This window comes from Danio rerio, chromosome 9 (assembly GCF_052040795.2).
Source record: "Danio rerio strain M-AB ecotype USA chromosome 9, GRCz13ab, whole genome shotgun sequence".
Lineage (NCBI taxonomy): Eukaryota > Metazoa > Chordata > Actinopteri > Cypriniformes > Danionidae > Danio > Danio rerio.
This window is the reverse complement of record NC_141029.1, coordinates 53,758,886-53,784,364: the sequence shown is the minus strand read 5'-3', so window position 1 is coordinate 53,784,364 and position 25,479 is coordinate 53,758,886. Positions and strand designations below refer to the sequence as shown.

Here is a 25,479-nt window from a genome sequence, read left to right as displayed (position 1 = left end):
ACAATATATTTATTATTGATTTTAGAGTTATTGAGTTAATGTTATTTTATTTTACTACATTTAATTAAAAAAAACAATTTCTGATATTTTCTTAATATATAACAAATTAAATTTAATGTTAGAAACTGTGGGTAAATTATTATTTTTAAATATACTACATAAGAATATAATATTTTAACACACAGGTCACTTTATTAGGTACACATACTAGTACTGGTTTGGACCCCCTATTGCCATCAGAACTGCCCTAATTCTTTGTGGCATTGATTCAAGGTACTGGAAATATTGATTTTGGTTTTGGTCCATATTGACATGATAGGATCATGCAGTTGCTGTAGATTTGTTGGCTGCACATCCATGATGCGAATCTCCCGTTCCACTACATCCCAAAGGTGCTCTATTGGATTGAGATCTGGTGACTGTTGAGGCCATTTGAGTACAGTGAACTCATTGTCATGTACAAGAAATCAGTCTGAGATGATTCACGCTTTATGACATGGAGCGTTATCCTGCTGGAAGTAGCCATCAGAAGTTGTGTACACTGTGGTCATAAAGGGATGGACATGGTCAGCAACAATACTCAGGTAGGCTGTGAAGTTGACTCGATGCTCAATTGGTACTAATGCCTGAACCGTTGATACAAGGCAGGATCCATACAAGGATCCATGGTGTCATGTCGTTGACACCAAATTCTGACCCGACCATCCGAATGTGGCTGCAGAAATGGAGACTCATCAGAGCAGGCAACGTTTCTCCAATCTTCTGTTGTCCAGTTTTGGCGAGCCTGTGTGAATTGTCGCCTCAGTTTCCTGTTCTTAGCTGACAGGAGTGGCACCCGGTGTGTTCTTCTGCTGCTACATTAGGCACATTAAAATCAAGACTGAAAACACATCTGTTTAGCTGTGCCTTTACTGAATGAGCACTGAGCTGCGTCCGACAGATTGCACTATCATGTTTTTCTCTTCTTCTTCATTCTTTTATATCACATTTTACCTGTTTTTATGTTTTTGTTTTTTTTTACGCATTTTTATTATTTGTTTTTATTTTTATTTTACTTGTTTTTTTATTCTTGTTTATGTAAAGCACTTTAAATTGCCATTGTGTATGAAATGTGCTATATAAATAAACTTGCCTTGCTGTAGACCATCCGCTTTAAGATTGGACGTGTTGTGTGTTCAGAGATGCTCTTCTGCACACCTCGATTGTATCGAGTGCTTATTTGAGTTACTGTTGCCTTTATATCAGCTGGAACCAGTCTGGCCATTCTCCTCTGAGTTCTGGTATCATCAAGGCATTTGCGCTCACAGAACTGCCGCTCACTGGATATTTTCTCTTTTTCGGATCATTCTCTGTAAACCCTAGGGATGGTTGTGCGTGAAAATCCCAGTAGATCAGCAATTTCTGAAATACTCAGACCAGCCTGTCTGACACCAACAACCATGCCACGTTATTAAAGCACTTAAATCACTTTTCTTCACCATCTCGGTTTGTATATTAATATATTAATATTAATTATATTAATTTAACTTTCTGACTGACATTTAAATATGATTGAACAGTCAACATTAAACATGCAAAGGCAAAGCTGGTATTAAAGCTCAAAAAAATTAAATAAAGCACCAAAATACCTGTCTAATAAACAATTAATATGTTTAATGCTTACTCAGATCAAGACATCTGTATAAAAAAATATTCAGAGCAAATATTGAAACAACAAAATCAGTCAGAAGGAATACAGCAATGGCCATAAGCTTATGTATTCATTTTACTTCCGCTTAGTGTCTGTTTCAGAAGTCGCCACAACGGAATGAACCGCCAACTTATCCACCATATGCTTTCCACAGGGAATGCCCTTCCAGCTTCAACCCATCACTGAGAAACATCCATACACACTCATTCACACACATACACTACAGACAATTTAGCTTACCCAATTCACCTTTAGCGCATGTGTTTGAACTGTGGGGTAAACCTGAGCACTAGGGCTGCTCGATTTTGGGAAAAATCATAATCACGATTATTTTGGTCATAATTGTAATCACGATTATTCCAAACGATTATTAGTTGAAGTCAAAATTATTAGCGCTCCTGAGAATTTTTTAAAAATAAATATTTCCCAAATGATGTTTAACAGAGCAAGGAATTTTAACAGTATTTGCTCAAATATTTTTCTTCTGGAGAAAGGCTTATTTGTTTTGTTTTGGCTAGGGTAAAAGCAGATTTAAATATTTTGAAACCTCTTTTAAGGTCAATATTATTAGCCCCTTTAGACAATATATATATTTGATTGTCTGCAGAAGAAACTACTGTTATACAATAGCCCCTTTCACACATACAGACCTTCCGGAAAGGTGTGTATGTGTGAACAGGTCCTTTTTGAAAATACTGAGAGGGTGCTCGCTGCAGAGCCATTTGAGGAGAGGTGAGCTCCAGAGAGGGGGAGCATGAGCTGTCGCTCCTCCTCATGTAAGCTGTTTTAATGCATACACCAACCCCACCCCTAACCCTACCCCCAGTGACATCACGCGTAGAAGAAGTGCAAAAAAGGTGGAGCTCAAGCTTAAGCTCCCCCTCTCTGGAGCTCACCTCTCCTCAAATGGCTCTGCAGCGAGCACCACTTGAAAATACTGGTAAATTCGTTCTGGCTATTTTCCGGAAAGAAAAGTTGCAACATTACCGGCAATTTGCCGGAATGCTGCGCTGTGTGAATGCAGAAGGAAGATTACCGTAATAAGCGCGTGCACGTCTAGAACGTGCTGACGTGAGACGTCTGCTTTAGCCAATCACAACAGTCAGACGCATTTACGTCCGCGCGGTTTGTGAGGATAAAAGCCTTTGAATATTTTTCCAGACACATTTAGCTGCTAGAAGTTAGTCAGATCACGTTTATATGTTCTTCTTAATGCCAACTGTGTAAATAATCATCGATGAGATGCTTATGATAAGCCGTTGTTGGTTTACCTTCAAGCTTTGCGTGTGCCTGTGGAACAGCCTGTGAGTGCCTGCACACGCACATATTATGAACATCTCGACATGCGAAAGTGATCCTGCGAAAGTTGTTCACAATATTGATCATCCACAGAGTTTGTAATTTAGTCAAATGTTTACAAATACAAGCGCAGCCGTTTAAAGCTCATTTGTGGTGAATGATGTCAGAATTTACCGGTATTTTGGAATGGATGTGTGAATGCTCTTTTCTGGAAAATTTCCGTAACGTCCTCGCCTGTGTGAACAGCGCTTTTTTCAATATACCGGTAAAGTCGTTGTGGAAATTTTCCAGAAATTTACCGGTATCACTGTGTGAAAGAAGCTAATGACTTGCCTTATTACCAGGGCCAGACGGAATCTGCGGACGTTTTTTGCTATTTATGCGGAGAATTTTGATAAAAATCTGCGGATTTCTGCAGAATTATTTTGGCAGTATCCAGCAGAGTATCATAACTAAAACCTTAATATATGAAATAAAAAGTAATAAATTACTGAATAAAAACAGAATAAATTCAGATATACACATTTACGCAAGTAAATAAACAGAATAAATGATGGGCTAAAAATCTGCAGAAATCTGTGGAAAATCTGCGGAATTCTGCATGCGCAGATTCCGTATGGGCCTACTTATTACCTTAATTAAGCCTTTAAATCACACTTTGAATTTGAATGTTTGTTAGGGGTGTACCGATACACTCAGCTCACGATACAATGTGTATCACGATATAATGTTCACGATTCGATATGTATCACGATATTTGGAATAAAAATTGAAAATTAAACTGAAATGCAAATTTTGTTTAAAAAAATTTAATTACCTATTTTAATTTAATAAACTATTTTTTATGTATTTCTTTTGTTTCAACTTGTTAAACTGAACCTTCTTTAAGAAAATAAATTAAACAGGACTGTCTCTGGAAAATAGAACAATTAAAAAACTTCTTATAAAATATTATTGAAATTATTCAATTCAATTGAATTTAACAGAAAGAGCTTAAGGCTTTGCTTGGTCACTTGCGTTTTTGTGTGTGCAAAAGAAAATAAATAAAAAATTCTACATTTCCAGGTAATCAGCAGTTCTATAAGATAATCCTGAACTGATGTGTATCTGTCTGAGAGGTTTTTATGGATGGCTGTCTTCATGTTGGGCATGATGAGTGACAGGGTGGCCGTCTTTTCATTACACAGGACAGTCGTGGCTCTTTTCTGCCGTTTAGGCAGGTTTACTATTTCTTCGGCGTCGCTGATGTCGGCGCTATCAAGTGTATCATGTTGACGTGCATTTTTATGTACCTCTGTACTCAAAAGAGTTCATGCTCGTCGTAATCATAACTCTAAAATGCGATAAGATTATTTAAATAATGTGCACGCTTTCGCTTTCATTTCCACTGCTGTTCATACTTCCCGCGCGGCTCCTGAACGATCACTCTGTTCCACAAACTGAATGTTGTTTACTACTTCATTACCTATTAGTCACAATCTGCAGGTTCTGTTCACTGTCCGCCCTCTGTAGTAACAGCTCATGGTCAGCTCACGTCATGTGTGATTTTGCGGCCGCCAATACATCATTATATGAAGACAGAATGATATTTTAGGGTGAATTGTACCTTATAAATACAGTATGTGACTCTTTCAACACCATTAGGAGGTATCCATGTCGCTGTGCAAAGTATGTAAATCACTGTGAAGATTTTAAAACTTCGGCTATGTTTGACCCAGTATGCGTGTCAAAAAGCGGACGAGTCTAAAGCAATGACTGTACAGCCGAAATGTTGCCAGACGTCTAATTTTGAGAGGATGAGCCATCCTCTATTTTAACTCCACTCATCTTGGTCTGCTAACATTACTGCTGCTGCAATCTGAACTCACGTGCGACAGCAGGTGGAACGTAGCTCATGTGCAAACAGCTCAACTAATAAGAGAAAATGGACGTCATATCGTAATCAAATCGTCATAACGCCACGATGCATATTGTGACATTTTTGCATCGCAATAAATCGTACAATGATAAATCGTTACACCCCTAATGTTTGTATTTAAAAAATATCTACTAAAATATAATGTACTGTAATCATAGCAAAGATAAAATAAATCAGTAATTAGAAATGAGTGATTAAAACTAATATGTTTAGAAATGTGTTAAAAAAAACTTCTTTTCATTAAACAGAAATTGGGGAGGAAAAGGGTTTCTAATATTCAGGAAGGCTAATAATTCTGACTTCAACCGCATATATTATTTTCCTCCCTGCAAAGGAAAGATAAATAAATACAATAAAATAAAAATATGAAACAAACTGTGCTTTTAGCATCTTCACTGTAAGAAAAACACTTTAGCTACAAAAGTCCTTCAGTCAAGAGCAGAGAGGGATTTTCTCATTGTTTTATTAATCATGATTAAAAAAGGCGGCAGCTATTGGGCTGTCACTTTAATGGTTTCTCTTTCACGTGTCTTTTGATTCTCAACTCGTTTTTTTATTACACAAATGAGGGTAAATATGAATAATCACTAAACACCGCATTTGACACCTATTTGAACATTAAAGCGCTCACGTTAATGACTGTAGATGTGTGTGCTCTCTGCTCGTCACAATGTGCGAATGAGACCAAGTGCTGACCGCATGCTTTTGACTGTGTCTGTGCGCCGCACACACACGCACATAAGCATGCGGTCTTTCGCGTTTTTAAGAGCAACAAGTGAGGACAGCTGGACAGGGGGCGGTAAATAATGGAATAATCGTCTATCTCGATTAATGATTTTTCATAATCGTTACAAGCCATAATCGAAATCGGATTTTCGATTAATTGCACAGCCCTACTGAGCACCCAGAGGAAACCCATGCCAACACGAGGAGAACATGCAAACTCCACACAGAAATGCCAACTGACCCAGCTAAGGCCCAAACCAGTGACCTTCTTGCTGTGAGGTGATAGTGCTACCCACTGCGCCACCGTGACACCCACAAAAAGTTCTATGATAGGCCCAATTAGTTTAAGTCACAGAGACAATTTAAAGCAAATACAATAATACAATTTAATCTACAATAATACATTTAAATATGAAGCTAATACAAATTTCTGCGTGAACTATCCCTTTAACCTTGGGTGCTTTCAAATTTGATGGAGAAACATGAACACTTGATGTATTTACTACAATTTACACACTCACAGAAATTAAAAAAAACTCTCTCAACATACACACACACACAAACAAACACACACACACACACACACACACACACACACATATGCAGCACATCATGTCCATCTCTGAGGCTGTGATGAATGTAAAGCACGTCTTCACGCCTAAACACTGCATTTCCTGTTGTCTTCTTAAATAACTTCCCCTGAGCTCATCAGTTTTCGATTTCATTCTGCTGTTTTGAATATAAATGATCTTCGGAGCACCGAAAACACCTTGTGGTATCAATAATCCCCAGCTAGGCCCAAACATGCTTAGACAGCAGTTTATGTGGGATAGTTAGAATGTAAATAGGTCATTTATACAATCCCACAGAGAGCACGGAGCGAGATCTTTGCCCTTGGACCGCGGAGCTTTTTCCTTTTAGCGACCAGAAAACAAAAATCAAAGAGAAAAACATCTGCTGGACAGAGCAAACACATCAGTGCGTCAATAACAGCCACAGATCATATGAGAAACAAAGCGGACATCAAAGATTCAGCTCTATTACACACAAAACAGCTTTCATTAAACCATGCAACGTCTGAAAAATTAACCAATGCTCAGAGTTAAAATGCCAGAGAAAAATTAATTTTAAATCTCTTATAAAGTATCTTGGGGTGTCCAATCTTGGTCCTGGAGGGCTGGCGTCCTACAGATTTTAGCTCCAACTTGCCTCAACATACCTGCAAGGATGTTTCTAGAAAGCCTAGTAAGAGCTTGATTAGCTAGCCCAGGTGGGTCAGATTGGGGTTGGAAATGTAGCTTGTAGCAGGAAGACTAAAATGTCACGACACTTTTCACTATTAGTAGGGCTGCTTGATTATGGGAAAAATTATAATCACGATTATTTTGGTCATAATTGTAATTATTTGATTAATTTGATTATTCAAAACGATTATCAGTTGAAGTCAAAATTATTCGTCCTCCTGTGAATTTATTTTTATTTACAAATATTTCCCAAATTATGTTTAACAGAGCAAGAGTATTTCCTATAATATTTTTTCTTCTGGAGAAAGGCTTATTTGTTTTATTTCAGCTAGGAAAAAAAATCAGGTTTAAATATTTTGAAACCTATTTTAATAACTCCATATTATTAGCCCCCTTAAGCAATATATATTTTTGATTGTCTGCAGAAGAAACCACTGTTACATAATGACTTGCCTATTTACTCTAAGTGAAGTTTAATTTTAAACTAATTTCGAGAGGAGCATGTGCTCATGATCGACCCAGCTGGTCCACATTAGCTAATTATGATCCTCCAATCAAAGGATCCCAAATCACTATATATATCCTCATCTCCTTTCTACTACTATCTTCGTCTGGAAGAAACCCCCCTCCTCCCCTTCTTCCTCCTTTATCCAGAATGGGCGGCACGGTGGACCAGTGACTAACACTGTTGCCTCACAGCAAGAATACCAATGGTGTTGGGTCCTCGCATCTGTTATTTCTGTGTGGAGTTTGCATGTTCTCCCCGTGTCCGCGTGGGTTTCCCCCGGGTTCCCCGGTTTCCTCCCACCATCCAAATGTGCTCTATATTATAGATAAAACAAGCCTAAACCTTTTTTATAATGTCTTACTCTCAGGAAGTTCGCCTTGGCCTCAGCAGCGGGGGAGTTTGAGATAGACCTGAGCTCAATCTCCACTCGCCCTGAAAAAAGGGGGGAGCCCTGGGCTCGAGGATCCCTTGAGCTCAGGGCTCTCTCCCGGGACAGCATGCCAAACAAGCTATGTATAAATCATGAGCTAAGTGTGAACTCTTGAATTAAGCCTTTAAATGTCACTTTAAGCTGAATACTATCTTGAAAAATATCTAATAAAATATAGTGTGCTGTCATCATAGCAAAGATAAAAGAAATCAGTTATTAGAAATGAGTTATTCAATCAGTTTAAACTGTTTTAAGCATCTTCACTGTAAGAAAAAAAGTCCTTCAGTCAAGAGCAGCGAGTGGATTTCGTCCTTTTGTTGTTTGATTAATAATAAAAACAGCAGCAGGAATATCGCACGCTGTCACTTTAAGAATAGTGCGGCTCAGATATGATAAGGATTCTCTTTCACGTGTCTTTTGATTCCCAACTTGTTTGTTTATTACACAAATGAGGATTAATATGAATAATCACTAAACACCGTGCATGTATTTGACCATTAAAGCGCTTGCATTAGGATGGCGTTAGATGTGCGCATGCTCTGCTGTCTGAGGCTAAGCGCGGACCGCGCGCACACATACACACACACAATACCTGTCCGAGGCTAAGCGCAGCGCGCACACACACAACAGTACATGCTCTTTCATGCTTTAAAAATTATAAATGATGCGCATCCTATGCTGCAGAAGTTACATAACAGCACATCTCTCAGTCACTTTCACGTGGAACTGGAAAGGAGGCGGTATATGATGGAATAATCGTTTATCTCGATTAATGGGTTTTCATAATCGTTATGAGCCGTAATCGAAATCGAAACCGGATTTTCGATTAAGTGCACAGCCCTAACTATTAGCAAAGAATACCTAATGCAGGGGTCACCAATCTCGGTCCTGGAGGGCCGGTGTCCCTGCATGGTTTTGCTCCAACTTGCCTCAACACACCTGCCTGGATGTTTCAAGTATACCTAGTAAGACCTTGATTAGCTTGGTCAGGTGTGTTTGATTAGGGTTGGAGCTGAAATCTGCAGGACACCCGCCCTCCAGGAACACATTTGGTGACCAGTGACCTAATACCACGTCACTTATCACAATGAGTTCCAACCAATAGCCAAGAGACACAGGGAATATGTAAGCTGTTCATTCATTTGGTTGCAGGCACCGATGCTGACGCTCACCCACCATCCTCATCACCACCACCAGGTTGGCCCTGTCCAGGGGGGGAGGGCTCCGCCCCTGCCTTCGTCCTCGGCAGACGTGGCTGGATCTAAAAGTTTTCAAACCAAGCTTTTGACGGGGCCTCCGCCAAAGAAATCCTGTTTAATGATACTCTTGTCAAACAATAGTTATCAATAAATGTAATTCAGTATCATCATTTTCTCCCTGGTCTTTCTGGTAGAACTACACTTTGCAGGACACCGGCCCTCCAGAACCGAGTTTGGACATGCCTGATCTTGGGGTTTTGTTCACAATGAGGGGAAGATGAAACGTGAGACAGGCGGATTGGTACAGAGGCAGCAGTAATGTGGTCGATGTACTGGTCCGTTGTGGTGAAGAAGGAGCTGAGCCGAAAGGCAAATCTTTCGACTATCGGTCTCACCTACAGTATAGTCATGAGCTTTAGGTCATGACTGAAAGGACAAGATCTCAAATACAAACAGCCAAAATGAGTTTTCTTCGCAGGGTGGCAGGGCGCACTCTGATGGATAGGGTGAACAGCTCTGACACCCGGGAGGAGCTCGGAATAGAGCTGCTGCTCCTCCACATCGAGAGAAGTCAGCTGAGGTGGCTCAGGCATCTGTTTCGGATGCCTCCTGGACGCCCACCTAGGGAGGTGATCCAGGCACGACCCATCTTGGGGAAGACCTTCCCCCTATACTTGTAAGGGACATTTGGTCTCCACAATGTAAGGAATACAAAGTACACTTTGAACAACTTCAACAACAATTAATCAAAATATTCAATTAGCAAAATAAAGCTGTAGAGTATGAGCAAACACAGCAGCCCATTGACTCACACTGAAGCCAAAAAATATTAATTGGATTTACATTTTTTTTAAAGTAAGCATGGTTCAATGCTAAGGATTTTTTCTACTGGCCAAGTGGTTCAGATTTGTACTTGCCCTGCCAAAATTTTCACTGGCCCCATCAAAAAAAAAAAAAGAAGTTAATAGCCATTTCTTAGCCACATATTCTAAATAATGTGTCAAAAGCCAAATATAATTGTATACATACACTTTTTAATCAGCATAACTATTGTAATGTAACTAAATTTGAAAAAAAAAAAAAATATATATATATATATACATATATACACACATACACACACACTGCATATGCTGCATATATATATATATATATATATATATATATATATATATATATATATATGCCTATGACATAACAATAATATACAGTGATATAGCCTGGTTAATCAGTTCGTTTGATTATTTTGCTTTCTCACTACAATCGATCTACCCCAGAGTTTGTTTTAATAGAGCCGAGACCAACTCATTCAAGCGATCTCTGACTGATTGATGTTGCGCGAATTCGAGCAGGATAGCGGGATTCACATATGCCCAACGAGCTAACCAGAGCTAAGTGGACAAACGAGACAGGTTCTGAAACAAACATCTAAGTGCGAAAGCACCCTATTTGCCAAATTAAACTTTAGCGACAAGGCAGTACTGGCCTGATCAGGCCAGTAACGATCTATCCCGAGAATCTGTCACGCTGTCCCCAGGCCATTGTGCAGTACTTATTGTTGGGCCCTGTTAAGTGGTTGCAAACAATTTATATGGGCTGAATTTTAACAAACCAATTAAGTTGAACATTTCTAAATTATTATAAATTGTTTACAATCACTTACCTTAAAGCAGTAAGTAAATCAGCACACTATCATCTCAAAAACATTGTAAGAATTAGATGCTTTGTTTCCAGTGAGAAACTTGTTCATGCTTATATCAGCAGCAGGGTGGATTACTGTAATGGACTTCTAAGGGCTGGGCGATTTTTTCGAATAATTCGAATTTACGTTTTATGAAGATAAAATTTTGAATTAAATCGAGAAATCACGATTTTTTAAAATAAAAAAACCTTAGATACGAATGGCGCAAGCGATTGTTTACAAGTGTGGAGTCCCGTGAAGGAGCTCCAGATGGAAAGTTTTGTTTTGTGTTTACCTCATAGTTAAAGTTGCTGCACGTCCGCCGGTTCCTGCCTCAAAATGAGCGGGTTTGAGCCACTTGTACATCCAGGAAGTGTTCAGGAAAAGCAAAAAAGCAAGCGAAGAAACTCGACACAGAGGAACATTTACACCTCACTGCCAACTAGCGTTCCGGAAGTGTTAATGCAGACACATTACACATATCCTCAGGTCTTTATACTGGCTCCCAGTTACATTCAAAATAGATTTTAAAGTATTATTACTGGTCTATAAATCACTGAATAGCCTCGGACCTCAATACAATACAGATATGCTCACTAAATACTAACCCAACAGGTCTCTCAGATATTCAGGATCAAGTAAATTAGAAATTTCAAGAGTTCAGTCAAAGCAGGGTGAATCGGCCTTCAGCTACTAACAGCGCCCCCTACTGCTGGAATCAGCTTCCAGAAATGATCAGATGTGCTCCAACATTAGGCACATTCATATCAAGACTGAAAACTCATCTGTTTAGCTGTGCCTTTACTGTATGAGCACTGTGCTACGGCCCACAGATCGCACGATTACGCCTTTCTTTACGTTTTCATTCCTTTATAACCTGTTTTAACACATTTTAATCTTTTTTTATTTGTTGTTTGTATTTTATACTTGTTTCTGTTATTCTTGTTTATTTAAAGCACTTTGAATCATTATTGTGTATTAAATGTGCTACATAAATAAACTTGCTTTGCCTTGCCTTATAAATGTTGCAAATCCAACAAATCAAATTTTTTTGAGTGTATGGCGCTTACCTTCAGCAATACTGTGACGCTTTGGGATGTTTTCAAAACACACAAATGGATATGGATGTGTTTTAAATTGTCACGTGGCCGAATGGGTGAAAATAATAAGGTTTTCTGACCTCAAAGGATAATCAGGGTCATGACGGTGACCTGCTGCCACCGCTGTGTACGCGGTTGTGTGAGTAATGCCAGCATGTCACAAGCAAAAGAGGTGAGAGAAAGGGCTGAATCAGCGAAAGCACTGGGTCAGAGTGCAGAATTAAACAGGAGGACAGAAAAAGAGAAAGGACAGAGTGGTCAGATTACCCTGTAAGCATGCAAAAACGCTTTCGACCTTGCAATATAGACAATTTATGCTAATCAAAATGGGCAGCGATTTTAAATAATGGTCCATTAGTTTATGTATTTAGAAATATGAACTTGATATAGCAGCATTTATTAATCATCGTTCAATGAATGCATTGTTAATATATAAAGTTATGCTTGTTAACATTAGTTAATGCACTGTGAGTTAATATGAACCTGTAACAAATGACTTTATTTTCATTAACTAATGTGCATTAACTGGCGGCACAGAGTAGCGCTGTCACCTCACAGCAAGAAGGTCGCTGGTTTGAGCCCCGGCTGGGTCAGCTGGCATTTCTGTGTGGAGTTTGGTACATCCCCTGTAATTATGACCGAAATAAAATGTGGGAATAGTTGTTTTAGAGGCATTAAAGATTATGAAAGTAAATATGTCTATTTTGGAATACTGTGCAAATAAAATGAATTAAAAGTGTATTAAAACGTTCATTAGTGCAATTTTGGGACAATCTTGACAGCTGAACAGTAACATGAAAGTTGATTTAGAGGTGGAGCGAGTAACATTAGATTTAGATAAAGGAGTGCCAAGACTAATATTTACTGTTTGGTTTATAGGGCAAGGTGTCTGTTTCATGTCATTTAATTTATCCATTAGTGAAACTGAATATTCGAATATATACAGTTGAATTTATAATTATTAGCCCTATAGTGAATTTTCTTTTATAATATTTCCCAACACAATGTTTAACAGAGCAAAAAAAAATTTCACAGTATTTCCTATTGTCACACCAGCAATATAATCCTGTAAGATCGCTGGTAAACACGTAGATCGCTGAGGACTACAAATCTGTCTGTATACTTCAAGACATCCAGTCATGCACTGCTGACACTTATCTGTTCCTCATTCAGTAAATTACAAACACTCACATGGGCATGGGATGTTAACCGTTTTCAAGGTATACCGCGGATTTGGAAAAGTCAAGGTTTTAAAAGCGCTAACATTTTCTGTAATACCGTTCCTAAGGTATGTGTATGCATTCCTAACAGTATCTCCAGCAGAAAAGATCCCAAAAAATGCCGTTTTAAACTGTAAAGAAATCTTTGTTTTTGAAACTAATGAAGACAGCAGAAGTCAGTGATTCATTTGAATTATTATATGAAATATATTGTGTTCAAAGGGGGAAAAAAGTTTTTGTTTTTAACCCAGACATTTAAAAATAACTTATCTTAGAGCAGTAACCACAATACCGTGATATTTTTATCCAAGGTTGTCATACCGTCTGAATCTTATACCGGCCCATGCCTACACTCAGAGCTGGGAGCTGCTCATGAACTGATTACAAGGACTATTTATACAGCGCACACACACACACACACACACACACACACACACACACACACACACACACACACACACACACACACACACACACACACACACACACACACATATATATCAGGGCTGAGTCTTGTTTAACTGTTTTGTGAACATTACAACACATTTCCCTTGCCTTGCCAGTTTTGACCCTCGCTTTGTTTTGTTTGTTTTACTGTTTATTACTGTCTGCTGCCTGCCTTCTGACCACTCATCTGTTATTTGTCTACAGCTCTAGATTATCTGCATATACCCGTTTGCCCCTGTGTTGACTGTTACCTGCCTGACCATTCTGTTTAATAATCCTGCGTTTGGATCCACACTACTTTGTCAGCGTCCACTTCACATAGATATCATTATTTTTTTTTTCTCTGGCATAATCATATTTTATATTTTATAACATTATATTATACACTATGAAACCAATACAAATTTGTTTTACACACAAAATGCAGCCATATGTACCCACAAGCACATATTTCTTGGTTCTCAAATATGTAGCCCTGGGCACATTTTCCACATGATGCTGTGTTGGTAAATATTTATGTTGGAAATTATGTTTTTCATCAGGAACTAGGGCTGGGTGATAAAATCGATAGCGGTATTTATTTACCGAACTCTATTGTCAGTATCGATAATAAAAAAAGTTCAGTATATAGTTTCAGTATGAAGCACTATAGTTTTATTAAAATGTGGCTGCTGAGCGCGTGTCTCGGAAGCAATGCCAATAAGCTCAGGGTGTAAGTTTGTTATTTCCAATGGAGGCGCGTGATGTGCACGCCGCACACATGGGAGTGACATGCATATGGTGTGAAAGCGGTGCGCACGTGAAACACGTGACACACGTGACACACGTGCTTTTTCCAGGTATACCTAGGGCGGAATATAGAGTTCTGGGGATATATCGATACGATTCCCCAAAGCGATGCGGGATTATCCAATATCTGTCTTATCGATATGTTTTGAGACCACACATGCGCATTCTGTAACACTGGGAGTGACACTGACAACAGAGGTGTGGATCCACGTGCAGGTTTATTCAGTGGTCAGGCAAGCAATGGTCAAAACAGGTGCAAACAGACGTATGAAGGCAAACCAGAGTCGAAGTCAAATTAACAGGCAGATGGTCAGAGGCAGGCAGCAAACAGAATTAAATAAATAAACAAGGCAAGGATCAAAACACGGCAAAGGCAGACAAAGGAAACACGTTGTAATGTCACTGTGGCAGATAACAAGACTCAGCAATGACGGTTTCAAAGTGAGCTGTATATATGTGTGTGTAGTCAGTACATGAGCAGCATCAGCTGTGTGTATGCAATCAGTCAGGATCTGGAACCGGTTGTGTATGTGGAGCATGACTGGTTCTTGTAGTCCATTTATCAGCAGATTTGTAGTTCATGTGGATGTGAGCGTTTAGCAGCGACCTCTGGTGGTTTGATCGTTGGTGAACATGACACATTCTGCATGAAACAGACCACTCTAAGGTAGCACGCGAGCTCCTTTATTCATTGAGATACATAGCTTATTATGGCGAGGGAGGCGAGCGCGAGTATTTACAACGCTCCAACTACATCAAAACACAAAAACTGTGCACAATTTCACTGCCAGTGTGTTTGCTGGACAGTCTTTCACTGACACTTACAGCAGAAGCGCCTATTTCACTGCGATTGAGAGAATGAAAGTAAACTCCATCTCTCTCTCCTACTGTGGCTTTTCCTTTTTTCTTGACTGTTACAGCAATACTTCTGGATCCAGACATGAGCCGTGACTGCAGAGTTTTCTCCACCGTGTCTATCATGGATCAGCTGTGATCGCCGCTGCCGTTTAACAGTGTCACTCATCTGTGAAGAGCGCCAGCGCGCAAGAGCCAATCGCAGTCCTTTCTGTTGAGCGCGTGACCAATCAAAGGGGTGTAAGAAAAAACTTGCTAGACGACTCAGAAAGTGAACGGGATATTTTTATTTAGTTATTTGCCCTAAATGCGTGAGTTGTTGAAAGGTAAAGTTTATATATCTGACTGTTTGTATTAAAGGATTAAATTGTATTACAAATAGTTAGGGATGTAACGGTATCAGAATTTCACGGTACGGTAATACCTCGGTATGAATGTCACGGTACGGTATTTATTGAATCATTTACAGGAAAAAACAAAACTTATGAAAATACTCCAAAAAAGTGCCAAAAGTGTCAATGACATACAAATTAGCCATCTATCTGTAAGCTTTGAAACAGGAACTTCAATTTTAATAACAAAAAAATATTAAACCATGTAAAAAAATTAAGTTTCAATTTAGTAGTGTTGAAAACTCATCACATTCAACATTTAATCCCACACTCACTTAGATAGAGATGGGTTTAAAGGAAAATTATCATATAACTATAATCTGGTAAAAGCTGGTATCTCTGGGTATTTACAATGTCCCCTGCAACAGAAAAAAACCCTCTCATTTGGGACTGAGGATTCTGGGACAGAGATATGACTTGGCCCAGGTTGACAGCAGTGGGTAACGTTGTGCATTGTCTTTCCCCCACTTGAGAGGACAAACCATGAGTGAGATAGAGATCTCATGTCTGCATCAATCTGAACAGTGTGCTGTGTTTCTGCAGTCCCCATGACTGATTATTAGTCGTATTCCCCAAGTTGCAGGCACGTGCACACACAGTGCTCAACCTGTGCAGTGCACATGCCCTTTTTAGTCTTGGATAGAAAGTTCCCTTCAAAAATGATCAAAAGTGCCCCCGCGACGCGACATACCCTCCGTCCCCGCTTTACAGTACGCGCGCAACAACACCGCTATTCAGTACGCGCGCGACAACACAGCTGATAAGAACTCGCGCGACAACACCACTATTCAGTACGCGCGCGACAACACAGCTGATAAGAACTCGCGCGACAACACCGCTATTCAGTACGCGCGCGGCGACAACACCAGCTTTAGGGTTTTCCAGCTCTTTTTCATCCCCGCTTCTAGCAGCACACTCCATTTCCGCATTACTGGATCTGTAGCGACAACAGGCCGCAAGGGATTATGGCCAAGCCTGGGCTGATGGGAATTGTAGTTTCCGGTACCTCCCGTTCGCTTCATTCGCCTGAGCAAATTTTCTCAGAAGACCTGTAGTTTTACCGAGTCATGCGACTACGGTAATATCGAAAAAAAATAATATTGCGGTATGACGGTATTTACAATACTGTTACATCCCTACAAATAGAATATAAATATAAATATATTTGTCCCTTTTAATACAAGAATTGCTGTGCTGTGAAGAAAATATAAAACTGTGTATGGAAAACATCGTCAATGCGCCGTGATATCACACAAAATGCAGCCATATGTACCCACAAGCACATATTTCTTAGTTCTCAAAAATGTAGCCCTGGGCACATTTTCCACATGATGCTGTGTTGGTAAATATTTATGTTGGAAATTATGTTTTTCATCAGGAACTAGGGCTAGGCGATAAAATCGATAGCGGTATTTATTTACCAAACTCTATTGTCAGTATCGAAAATAAAAAAAGTTCAGTATATAGTTTCAGTATGAAGTATAGTTTCGAATTGAACCGAATCGATGGCATGACAATCGTAACCGAATTGAACCGTGAGACCGGTGTAGGTTCACACAACAAGTAACAAAGATAGAAAAATAAAAACATGACCCACAAAATATGGAAAACTACTTTGAAATCCAGGTCAGTTCTGCACGATAAACATCAGAGCCTACAAGTGCAACCAGTTAAGAAGCTGTTGGTTTACAATACCGAGGATGTTTAGCAAAATCCAGCGGAGCTTTTAAACCTACAGAAAAGCAGCCCACAAATCAGTGTTCAAGTAGCCCTGCTTGACACGGTACAGCTGTCCATGCTGAATGTGCAGAGAAAACAAATGAAGAGGAAAAGTGTGAGCCTCCCCCACAGGCTATCAGGGCCACTGTATATCACACTCCAACCTGCCAACATCTGAACACAACATGCATATACATTACAGTTGAGGTCAGAATTATTAGCTCTGCTGAATTATTAGTATATTTCCCCACAATTTCTGTTTAATGTAAAGAAGATGTTTCTAAATGCAATAGTTTTAATAACTCATTTCTAATAACTGATGCCTTTTATCTTTGCCATGAATGCAGTAGCCCTGTCACAATAATCAATATATAGATTATGGACACATGGACATGACCTCAATCATTTTTGATGATGCAATATATATATTTATATATATATATATATATATTTATATAGGGGTGTCAAAAATAATCGTTTTTTCGGTGCACTGCGATGCAGACGCGGACAGTTCGGTATCGGTTCAGTAATAATCATAACCGGTTATTACTGACGTCATTTACCTCATATGCGCTCTGTCGCGAAGGAGGCGATCGCGAGTATTTACAGCGCTTTAACTACTATAAGCTCATAAACTGTGCACAATTTCACTGTGTGTGTTTGCTGGATCAGTCTTTCACTGACATATACAACAAAAGCCCCTATTTCACTGAGATCGAGAGAATGAAAGTAGCCTACTCCATTTCTCTCTCTCTCTCTCTCTCTCTCTCTCTCTCTCTCTCGCGCGCGCTCTGTCTCTCGCTCTGTCTCTGTCTCTCCCTCTGTCTCTCTCTCTCTCTCTCTCTCTCTCTCTCTCTCTCTCACACACACACACACACAGTGGCCCATTTGACCTCCTGGCGTGACTTTTCTTCTCCTCTCGGCTGTTTTACTATAAAACCCATTTGACCTCCTGGCGTGACTTTTCTTCTCCTCTCGGCTGTTTTACAGCATTACTTTTGCATCCAGAAACGAGCGCGTGTCTGCAGAGTTTTCTCCACCGTGTCTATCATACATCAGCTGTGAGATCGCCACTGCCGCCTGCCTCTTATCAGCATCACTCATCTGTGAAGAGCGCAGCACGCAAGAGCCAATCCCAACCGTTTTCGTTGAGGTTGTGACCAATCAAAGAGGTGTAAGAGAACTAGACAAGGATCAGAAAGTGAGCTGGATATTTATATTTGTTTATATTATTTGCTAAATGCTCGTTTTGTTTAAAGTTACAGTTTATATATCTGACTGTTTGTATTAAATGACAAAATTGTATTACAAATAATACATAAATATAAATATATTCAGACATTTTAATACAAGAACTGCTGCTGTGAAGAAAATATAAAACTGTGTATGGAAAGCACCGTCAATGCACCGTGATGCACCGAAATATCGAATTGAACCGAATCTATGGCATGATAATCGTAACCGTGAAGACTAGTGAGACTACCGTGAGACTAGTGTAGGTTCACACCTCTAAATATATATATCGCCCATACATAAAAAACAATTCTAGCTACATTTCAGCTGATTATGCAACATCTTTATATCTATTGGAGGTGTCAGTATGATTAAAAAACAATATAGTGTTTACTATAAATTACTATAGTATATGTTCATGTGGGTATCTGACAACTGAAAATAGATCTGCATGTATAGATGAGGCATGTATGACATATATTATATATATGTGAAATCCACATGAACTAATATGTTACATATGTAATTTGCATTTATTTCTATATATCACATTTCTATTTTGGTATCTGTGTTTGCATCAGTCTGGTCCTGTGGATTTGGCCACAGGTTCTCCTCTACATCACAGTGGTGTTTTCATTAGTCAAAAATCTCAAAAAAGAACCGTCTGTCAAAAATGCGCAATTTTGGCAATGGTTGTAAATTTTGTGTCTAGAATGCACACCATGGTTTAGAAACCAAACGATTGCAAAAAACTGTAAAAAAAATTTTATAAATAAATAAAAATAATATAAATAATTTTTATTTATTTATAATAAAATAATAATAATCTAGAATTATATATATATATATATATATATATATATATATATATATATAATTCTAGATTATTATTATTATTTTATTATTATTATTATTATTATTCAAAAAAACAATTAAGACTTTCTCCAAAAGAAAAAAATATTATAGTAAATACTGTGAAAATTCCTTGCTCTGTTAACCATAATTTGGGAAATATTTGTAAAAAATTCTCAGGAGGGAGAATAATTCTGACTTCAACAGTACATGTGAATAAATCCACTCTTCTTTCAGCACTGCTTTGACCACAACAGAAGCCTTTTTTCAAAATCCAAAAGCACCACGCTGAAAAAAAGAAAAAGCGTGAGTGCAACTTGCCCAAACCACATTCTCGACATTCTCCCTGCCCTTTCTGCAGTAATGGAGAAACATGTCAGCCCGTGACTTCCTCACAAGAGGATCTCGATCTGTTTCGCTCCATTTGCAATGTTTAAATAAAATGCAATTTGTGTACGTACCTTCCTGCCTCTGCCGTCCGGCTGGAATCGAGGGCCCCATCTTCTTGGTGGGGGCCACATTGTATTGTCGTCAACCGCGACAGTTTCTGGTTTGCCACGGCAGAGCACTACAGTCATGCACTACGCAAGCAGTGTGCTGTTTACATGTGTGTGTGTGTGTGTGTGTGACCGTCACACAGGAAGACGTCTCGCTCATACGGATAGTCAAAGAGAGAGAGAGGGAGAGAGAGAGAGAGAGCTTGCCACAAATGCTACTGCAAATCAAAAATGTTTTTCTGTTAAGTTTTATGTATGTAAACATGTATTATGTAATCACTTTTTATTCATTTAACCATGGTTTTATTTATTGTTTATGTATTTGTAATCAAAGTCAAGTTTTCTTTTCTGCTTAGTCCCTTTATTGATTAAGAGTTGCCACAGTGGAATGAACCGCCAACTTATCCAGCATATGTTTTACGCAGTGGATGCCCTTCCAGCCGCAACCCATCACTGGGAAATTATATATTATATTATATAATATTATATTATATTATATTATATTATATTATATTATATTATATTATATTATATTATATTATATTATATTATATTATATTATTCATTTTCTTTTCGGCTTAGTCCCTTATCCAGCATATGTTTTATGCAGCGGATGTTCTTCCAGCTGCAACCCATCACTGGGAATCACCCACAGTGATACAGTATTCCCTCCTGTGCTGGTTGTTCCTGTCATTTTTCTGATGACTGATACAATAACCTACGCTGCATGTATCTCTCAGGTTAAATCTGTTTAGGGCTGTTCACATATCGCTAAAAACGCAATGCGTGCTTCTTCCTTTGCCGATTTTAAATGCGTTTCTGAACTGGGGATCCTCTGCGATTTGCCTTTGCTATGGCCACCATCAGCCGTTCCTACACACACACAGCGCAGTCATTTTTCAAAATAGTTCAGGTTTTGCCAATGTGGATTAATACTGAATGTATGTCATTGTTATTACTTGGGGTTAAGGTTAAGAGTATGCTGGTGTTTAACTGCATTTATTTATTGTATTCCTGCATTGGACTCTCACATACTCTGGCTGCTATTCCATAGCCGTGGTTGGCTTTTCTCTCTGTCTCGTGCTGAACGCAGTCGACCAATCACAATAAACTGGGTCATCTGACTAACCAGCACAGATTAGCTTCGTGCTAAGGAGAGGTTGGGAAACAAATCAATCACTAAACGATTCTTATGGGAGTTACTGGGATAATTAGGTAAAAATGAACATATTATAAGGCCATGAAAGTGTTTTTTGACCTTGCACGCACATCAGCCTGTTGCTGGAGAACCCTAAAACCAAAATATGACCTTTTTTAATGCAAAATAGGGGCTCTTTAATAATATTAAAAACAATTTAAAAAATAAAAAACATTGCTTCCTATTTACTAATGCAGTATATATATATATATATATATATATATATATATATATATATATATATATATATATATATAAAAATTTTATTTTTATTTATTTATTTATTTTTTTTAACTTAACTTACAATATTAAAAATAATCCCATTTATAACAGAATGAAGGTCACTGGAGTATCTATTTTTGCATTGATTTGCTCCCTGATGTTTTCTGTCCATCGAATAACAGTATTTACATTTTTAAAAATCAGATTATTTACAGATACATTAAATTGAAACATTTAGTTTCTGTTGGCTTTTTTGTAGCTGAGCAATAAAACAAACTAACAAAAATTAGGTTGTGTTAAATTAAAAATCTCAGTCTCTTCTCAGATGGAATGGTGAGCCAAATCAAAGGTAACTTTGGGCCAACTTTGGCCCGTGGGCCCTAGTGTGGGCTTCTCTGCCCTAGAGAGTGTGTGTGTTGAGTTTCAGCTCAAAATACCACACAAATAACGTTTTCTAACTCTGAATCTGACCCTTTTAGGCTTGATCTAAATTATGCCATTTTGGTGACTGTCGCTTTAAATTCAAATGACATTGTGCTCTTTTCAGAAGAGGCTCGGAGCGACCATGACTATGGCTGTTTCTCAATTCCAAGAACGCAGAGAACGGACTTGCGTTCTTGTGGAGATTGGTCTTGCCAGGTGTCCTCGAAAGAACGAACTCAGGAGACCGCGAGGGCAGAGAACGCGTCATGTGAGAAATGGGATGCTGCGTTCTTCCTGATGGTCACATGACCTTCACACGTTTTTAATAGTTAATTATTTGAACATTACAGCATCCATACAATGATTTATTGTTTTTTCCCCTCTTAAAAATATATACTTTGCATAAAAACATTATAAGTATACTCTGCACAATATAAATAAAACACATTTTAATACGGATTTCAGCAAACAAACCTTTAATGTGTTTATTCCTTTATTAAGATGTTCATGGTCATGTTTAAGTTCACCGTTTTATTTAGGGAACCTCCTGATGTAAATAAGTGATATCTCTGAACTTTAATAATAAATCTAGATAAAATGCTGCGCTTCCCACCTCCAGTCGCAATGACTTCCGGGACTTCCAGAACGAGTTCGGTGCTCAAGTCTGCATCAGTGCGTCCTCGATATCAAGATCACATCCGGGAAGTTTCATGCGTCCTCCGTACTTGCGGTCTTGGGTATTGGAACTGAACTTCGGCAGCTGATGATGACGTTGCACGAGAACACAAGAGCAAGACCGCTAAAGAACGCATATTGAGCAACAGCCATTGTGTCAGCATAGCGGCAGATTCAAACCCAAGACTAGCAAAATGTGTGTGTCAGTGTGTGTGAATGCGTCAGTCTATGGAGACTTCTGTCACTGTTCATTTGTGCTTCATTTCAAACTCCACATTTATAATCCTCTTGGACACTGATATTATCTTCAGCAGCTCAAACTCTAATGACAGACGGCTGCTTCTCACTCAGGGCTGTTTATATTAATGAGGGGAAAATGGCAACTAATGGGCGGGGCTTTCCATCCCTGATATTGTGTACAAAGGAGAATGTCAATCAAAGTGTTTCTGCAGACTGTTATGAAGTGTGATTATAAAATATGGAATTAATTATATTTTATCATTAGAGGCTGGTTATATTCACACACTGCAGCCGCACAAGTGTGTTTAAACCCTTTATAAAAGTAATTTTTGCATAATAGATCCCCTTTAAAGATATGTTTACGTGGTGTCAGACTAACACTTTGAAAAAGCCAAGAGTATCATCTAAAACTTGGATTTAGCAACATTAAAATGAGTGAATTTTACTTCATTTTCAGCTGACCTTGAATGAAGAACGTTTCAGATTAGCAGCCCAAACGTAGAAGATGAGAAAATTAGTAGACCAGAAGATAATTTGGTGCATTGCTCAGAATTTATGTGCGTGATTTATTTATAATAACACGGCATGCTGTGACAGGCTCTTTCCAGTGTAGCTCCATAACAAAAGTGATCTAGTTTTGTGCAACTGCGCAGTATGCATCCAACATTGGGCGCGGCAATTAGTGTTTGATTTAGTCCAAACTGAAATTGAAAAGAGAGATTCAGTAAAATTAGATCCGAAAACTCATGACTGTAATATAATTTGTGTATTTGCATGACACAAAAACAGCCCACACGTGTCATTTTCAAGAAACCACAACACATGAGACGTTTCTCTGGAGCTTCTGAAGAAGGATGATTACGAAATGTAGTTTTTTTATATTAAACCTGACAATCACAGCACTGATAATCCCACTGTTCGGTGCAAAATTCATTTGTAAACGGGTTATGTGCTGAAAATGAGTGCATGCAAATAACCCTGTGAGAAAGAGTGATGTGATTGAATTTTCGTGATGCTTTCATAAACTTTCCTCTGATGATTCAGTCATATTCTGCATTTTATAGACAAATATATAATATATGAGTCAAAATAATACTTGTTCTGCATTAAAAAGTGATTAATGTCTGGCCACATGCATGCATGTATTTACACATTAAAGTGGAAACACACTCACATGCACACACACTGTATACTGTAGATATTCTGAAACAAACTATTGTGATATTTACATTTATAATACGATAGATGATACGATACAATGCAACAATAAAATATAATATTCATTCATTCATTTTGCTTTGGCTTAGTCTCTATTTTAGTGGTCGCCACAGCGGAATGAACCCCCAACTATTCTAGCATATGTTTTACACAGCGGAAGCCCTTCCAGCTGCAACCCATCACTAGGAAACACCAATAGACTCTCATTCACACATATACACTACGCATAATTTACCGTATCCAATTCACCTATAGCGCATGTGTTTGGACTGTGAGGGATACGGGAGACACAGCACTACACACTGAGCCACAGCACCGCCCCAATTTTTGATTTTGCATACATTTATAGTGACATAATATAATGCATTATGTGACCCAATATAATATAATTAGTGCTGTCATCCAAGCATGCATGTAATACTTTTTATATTCACGTTTACATGTATAAATACACACACATACTAAACATACAAAATAAATATGTTTGCATATATTTATATATAATTAAGGCTATACCTACACACACATATATATATATATATATATATATATATATATATATATATATATATATATATATATATATATATATATATATATATATATATTTATATATATATATATATATAGTCATGCATATATTTATATATTCAAAAGTACGCACAAATATACTTTGTAAAAATAATCTTTTATTTTGGATGCAAATAATCATCATTAATCATTTAACAGCACTAACTATAATATAATATAATATAATATAATATAATATAATATCATAAAATATAATATTATATAATATAATATTATATAATATAATATAATATGATATAATATAATATAATATAATATAATATAATATAATATAATATAATATAATATAATATAATATAAATAATATAATATAATAAAATATAATATAATATAATATAATATAATATAATATAATATAATATAATATAATATAATATCATAAAATATAATCTAATATAATATAATATATAATATAATGTAATATAATATAATATAATATAATATAATATAATATAATATAATATATAATATAATGTAATATAATATAATATAATATAATCTAATATAATATAATATATAATATAATGTAATATAATATAATATAATATAATATAATATAATATAATATAATATAATATAATATAATATAATATAATATGGCGAGGCAGTGGCGCAATAGGTAGTGCTGTCGCCTTACAGCAAGAAGGTTGCTGGGTTGCGGGTTGTAGCAGGAAATACGGGAAAATATCTTTTCGAGATAAAAGCGGGATAGAACAGTAAAATACGGCAGAATCCCGGGAAAAAACGGGAGGGTTGAAAGGTATGAGTATTAGTGTTATTATATTATTAAGGACCTCCAAAATCAAGAGCGTCTGTGCTCCGGGTCTGATACCTTCAAACGAAAAGATTGACGCAGCTTCTCATACCACAGCAAATTCAGTTTTTACTGATGATATTTGGCGCCAGTTAATCAGCAAGTGTCCGTTTTGTTCGCTTTGACTCGTTGGATTGAAACGTTGCTTTATTCGCACGTCTTTTATGCGATAATCCAGTTTTGCGCATAAAGTTAATTCGCATTTTTGGATGGAAACATAGCTAATGAGGAACAAGTGTAATTTCGTTCACTCTATATTTTTGCATTACCCAATATTTCTTCATTGCTAGTAATATAAA

At 37.7% G+C, this 25,479-nt stretch overlaps 1 protein-coding gene across 4 annotated transcripts in view; it reads right to left on the bottom strand.

Moving 5' to 3' along the window:
* rbms1b (RNA binding motif, single stranded interacting protein 1b) overlaps positions 1 to 25,479 on the bottom strand; it is a 172,096-nt gene that overhangs the window by 125,227 nt on the left and 21,390 nt on the right. For 2 of the 4 annotated variants that reach the window (XM_087268580.1, XM_087268583.1), the window contains exon 1: positions 19,764 to 19,925. The exons of the other annotated variants lie outside the window; for them this stretch is intronic. In XM_087268580.1, coding sequence (XP_087124706.1) covers positions 19,764 to 19,880 — 117 coding nt within the window. In that variant the 5' untranslated portion in view covers positions 19,881 to 19,925. Of the gene's footprint in view, positions 1 to 19,763; positions 19,926 to 25,479 lie in introns of those variants that run through there. 4 annotated transcript variants of the gene reach the window in all.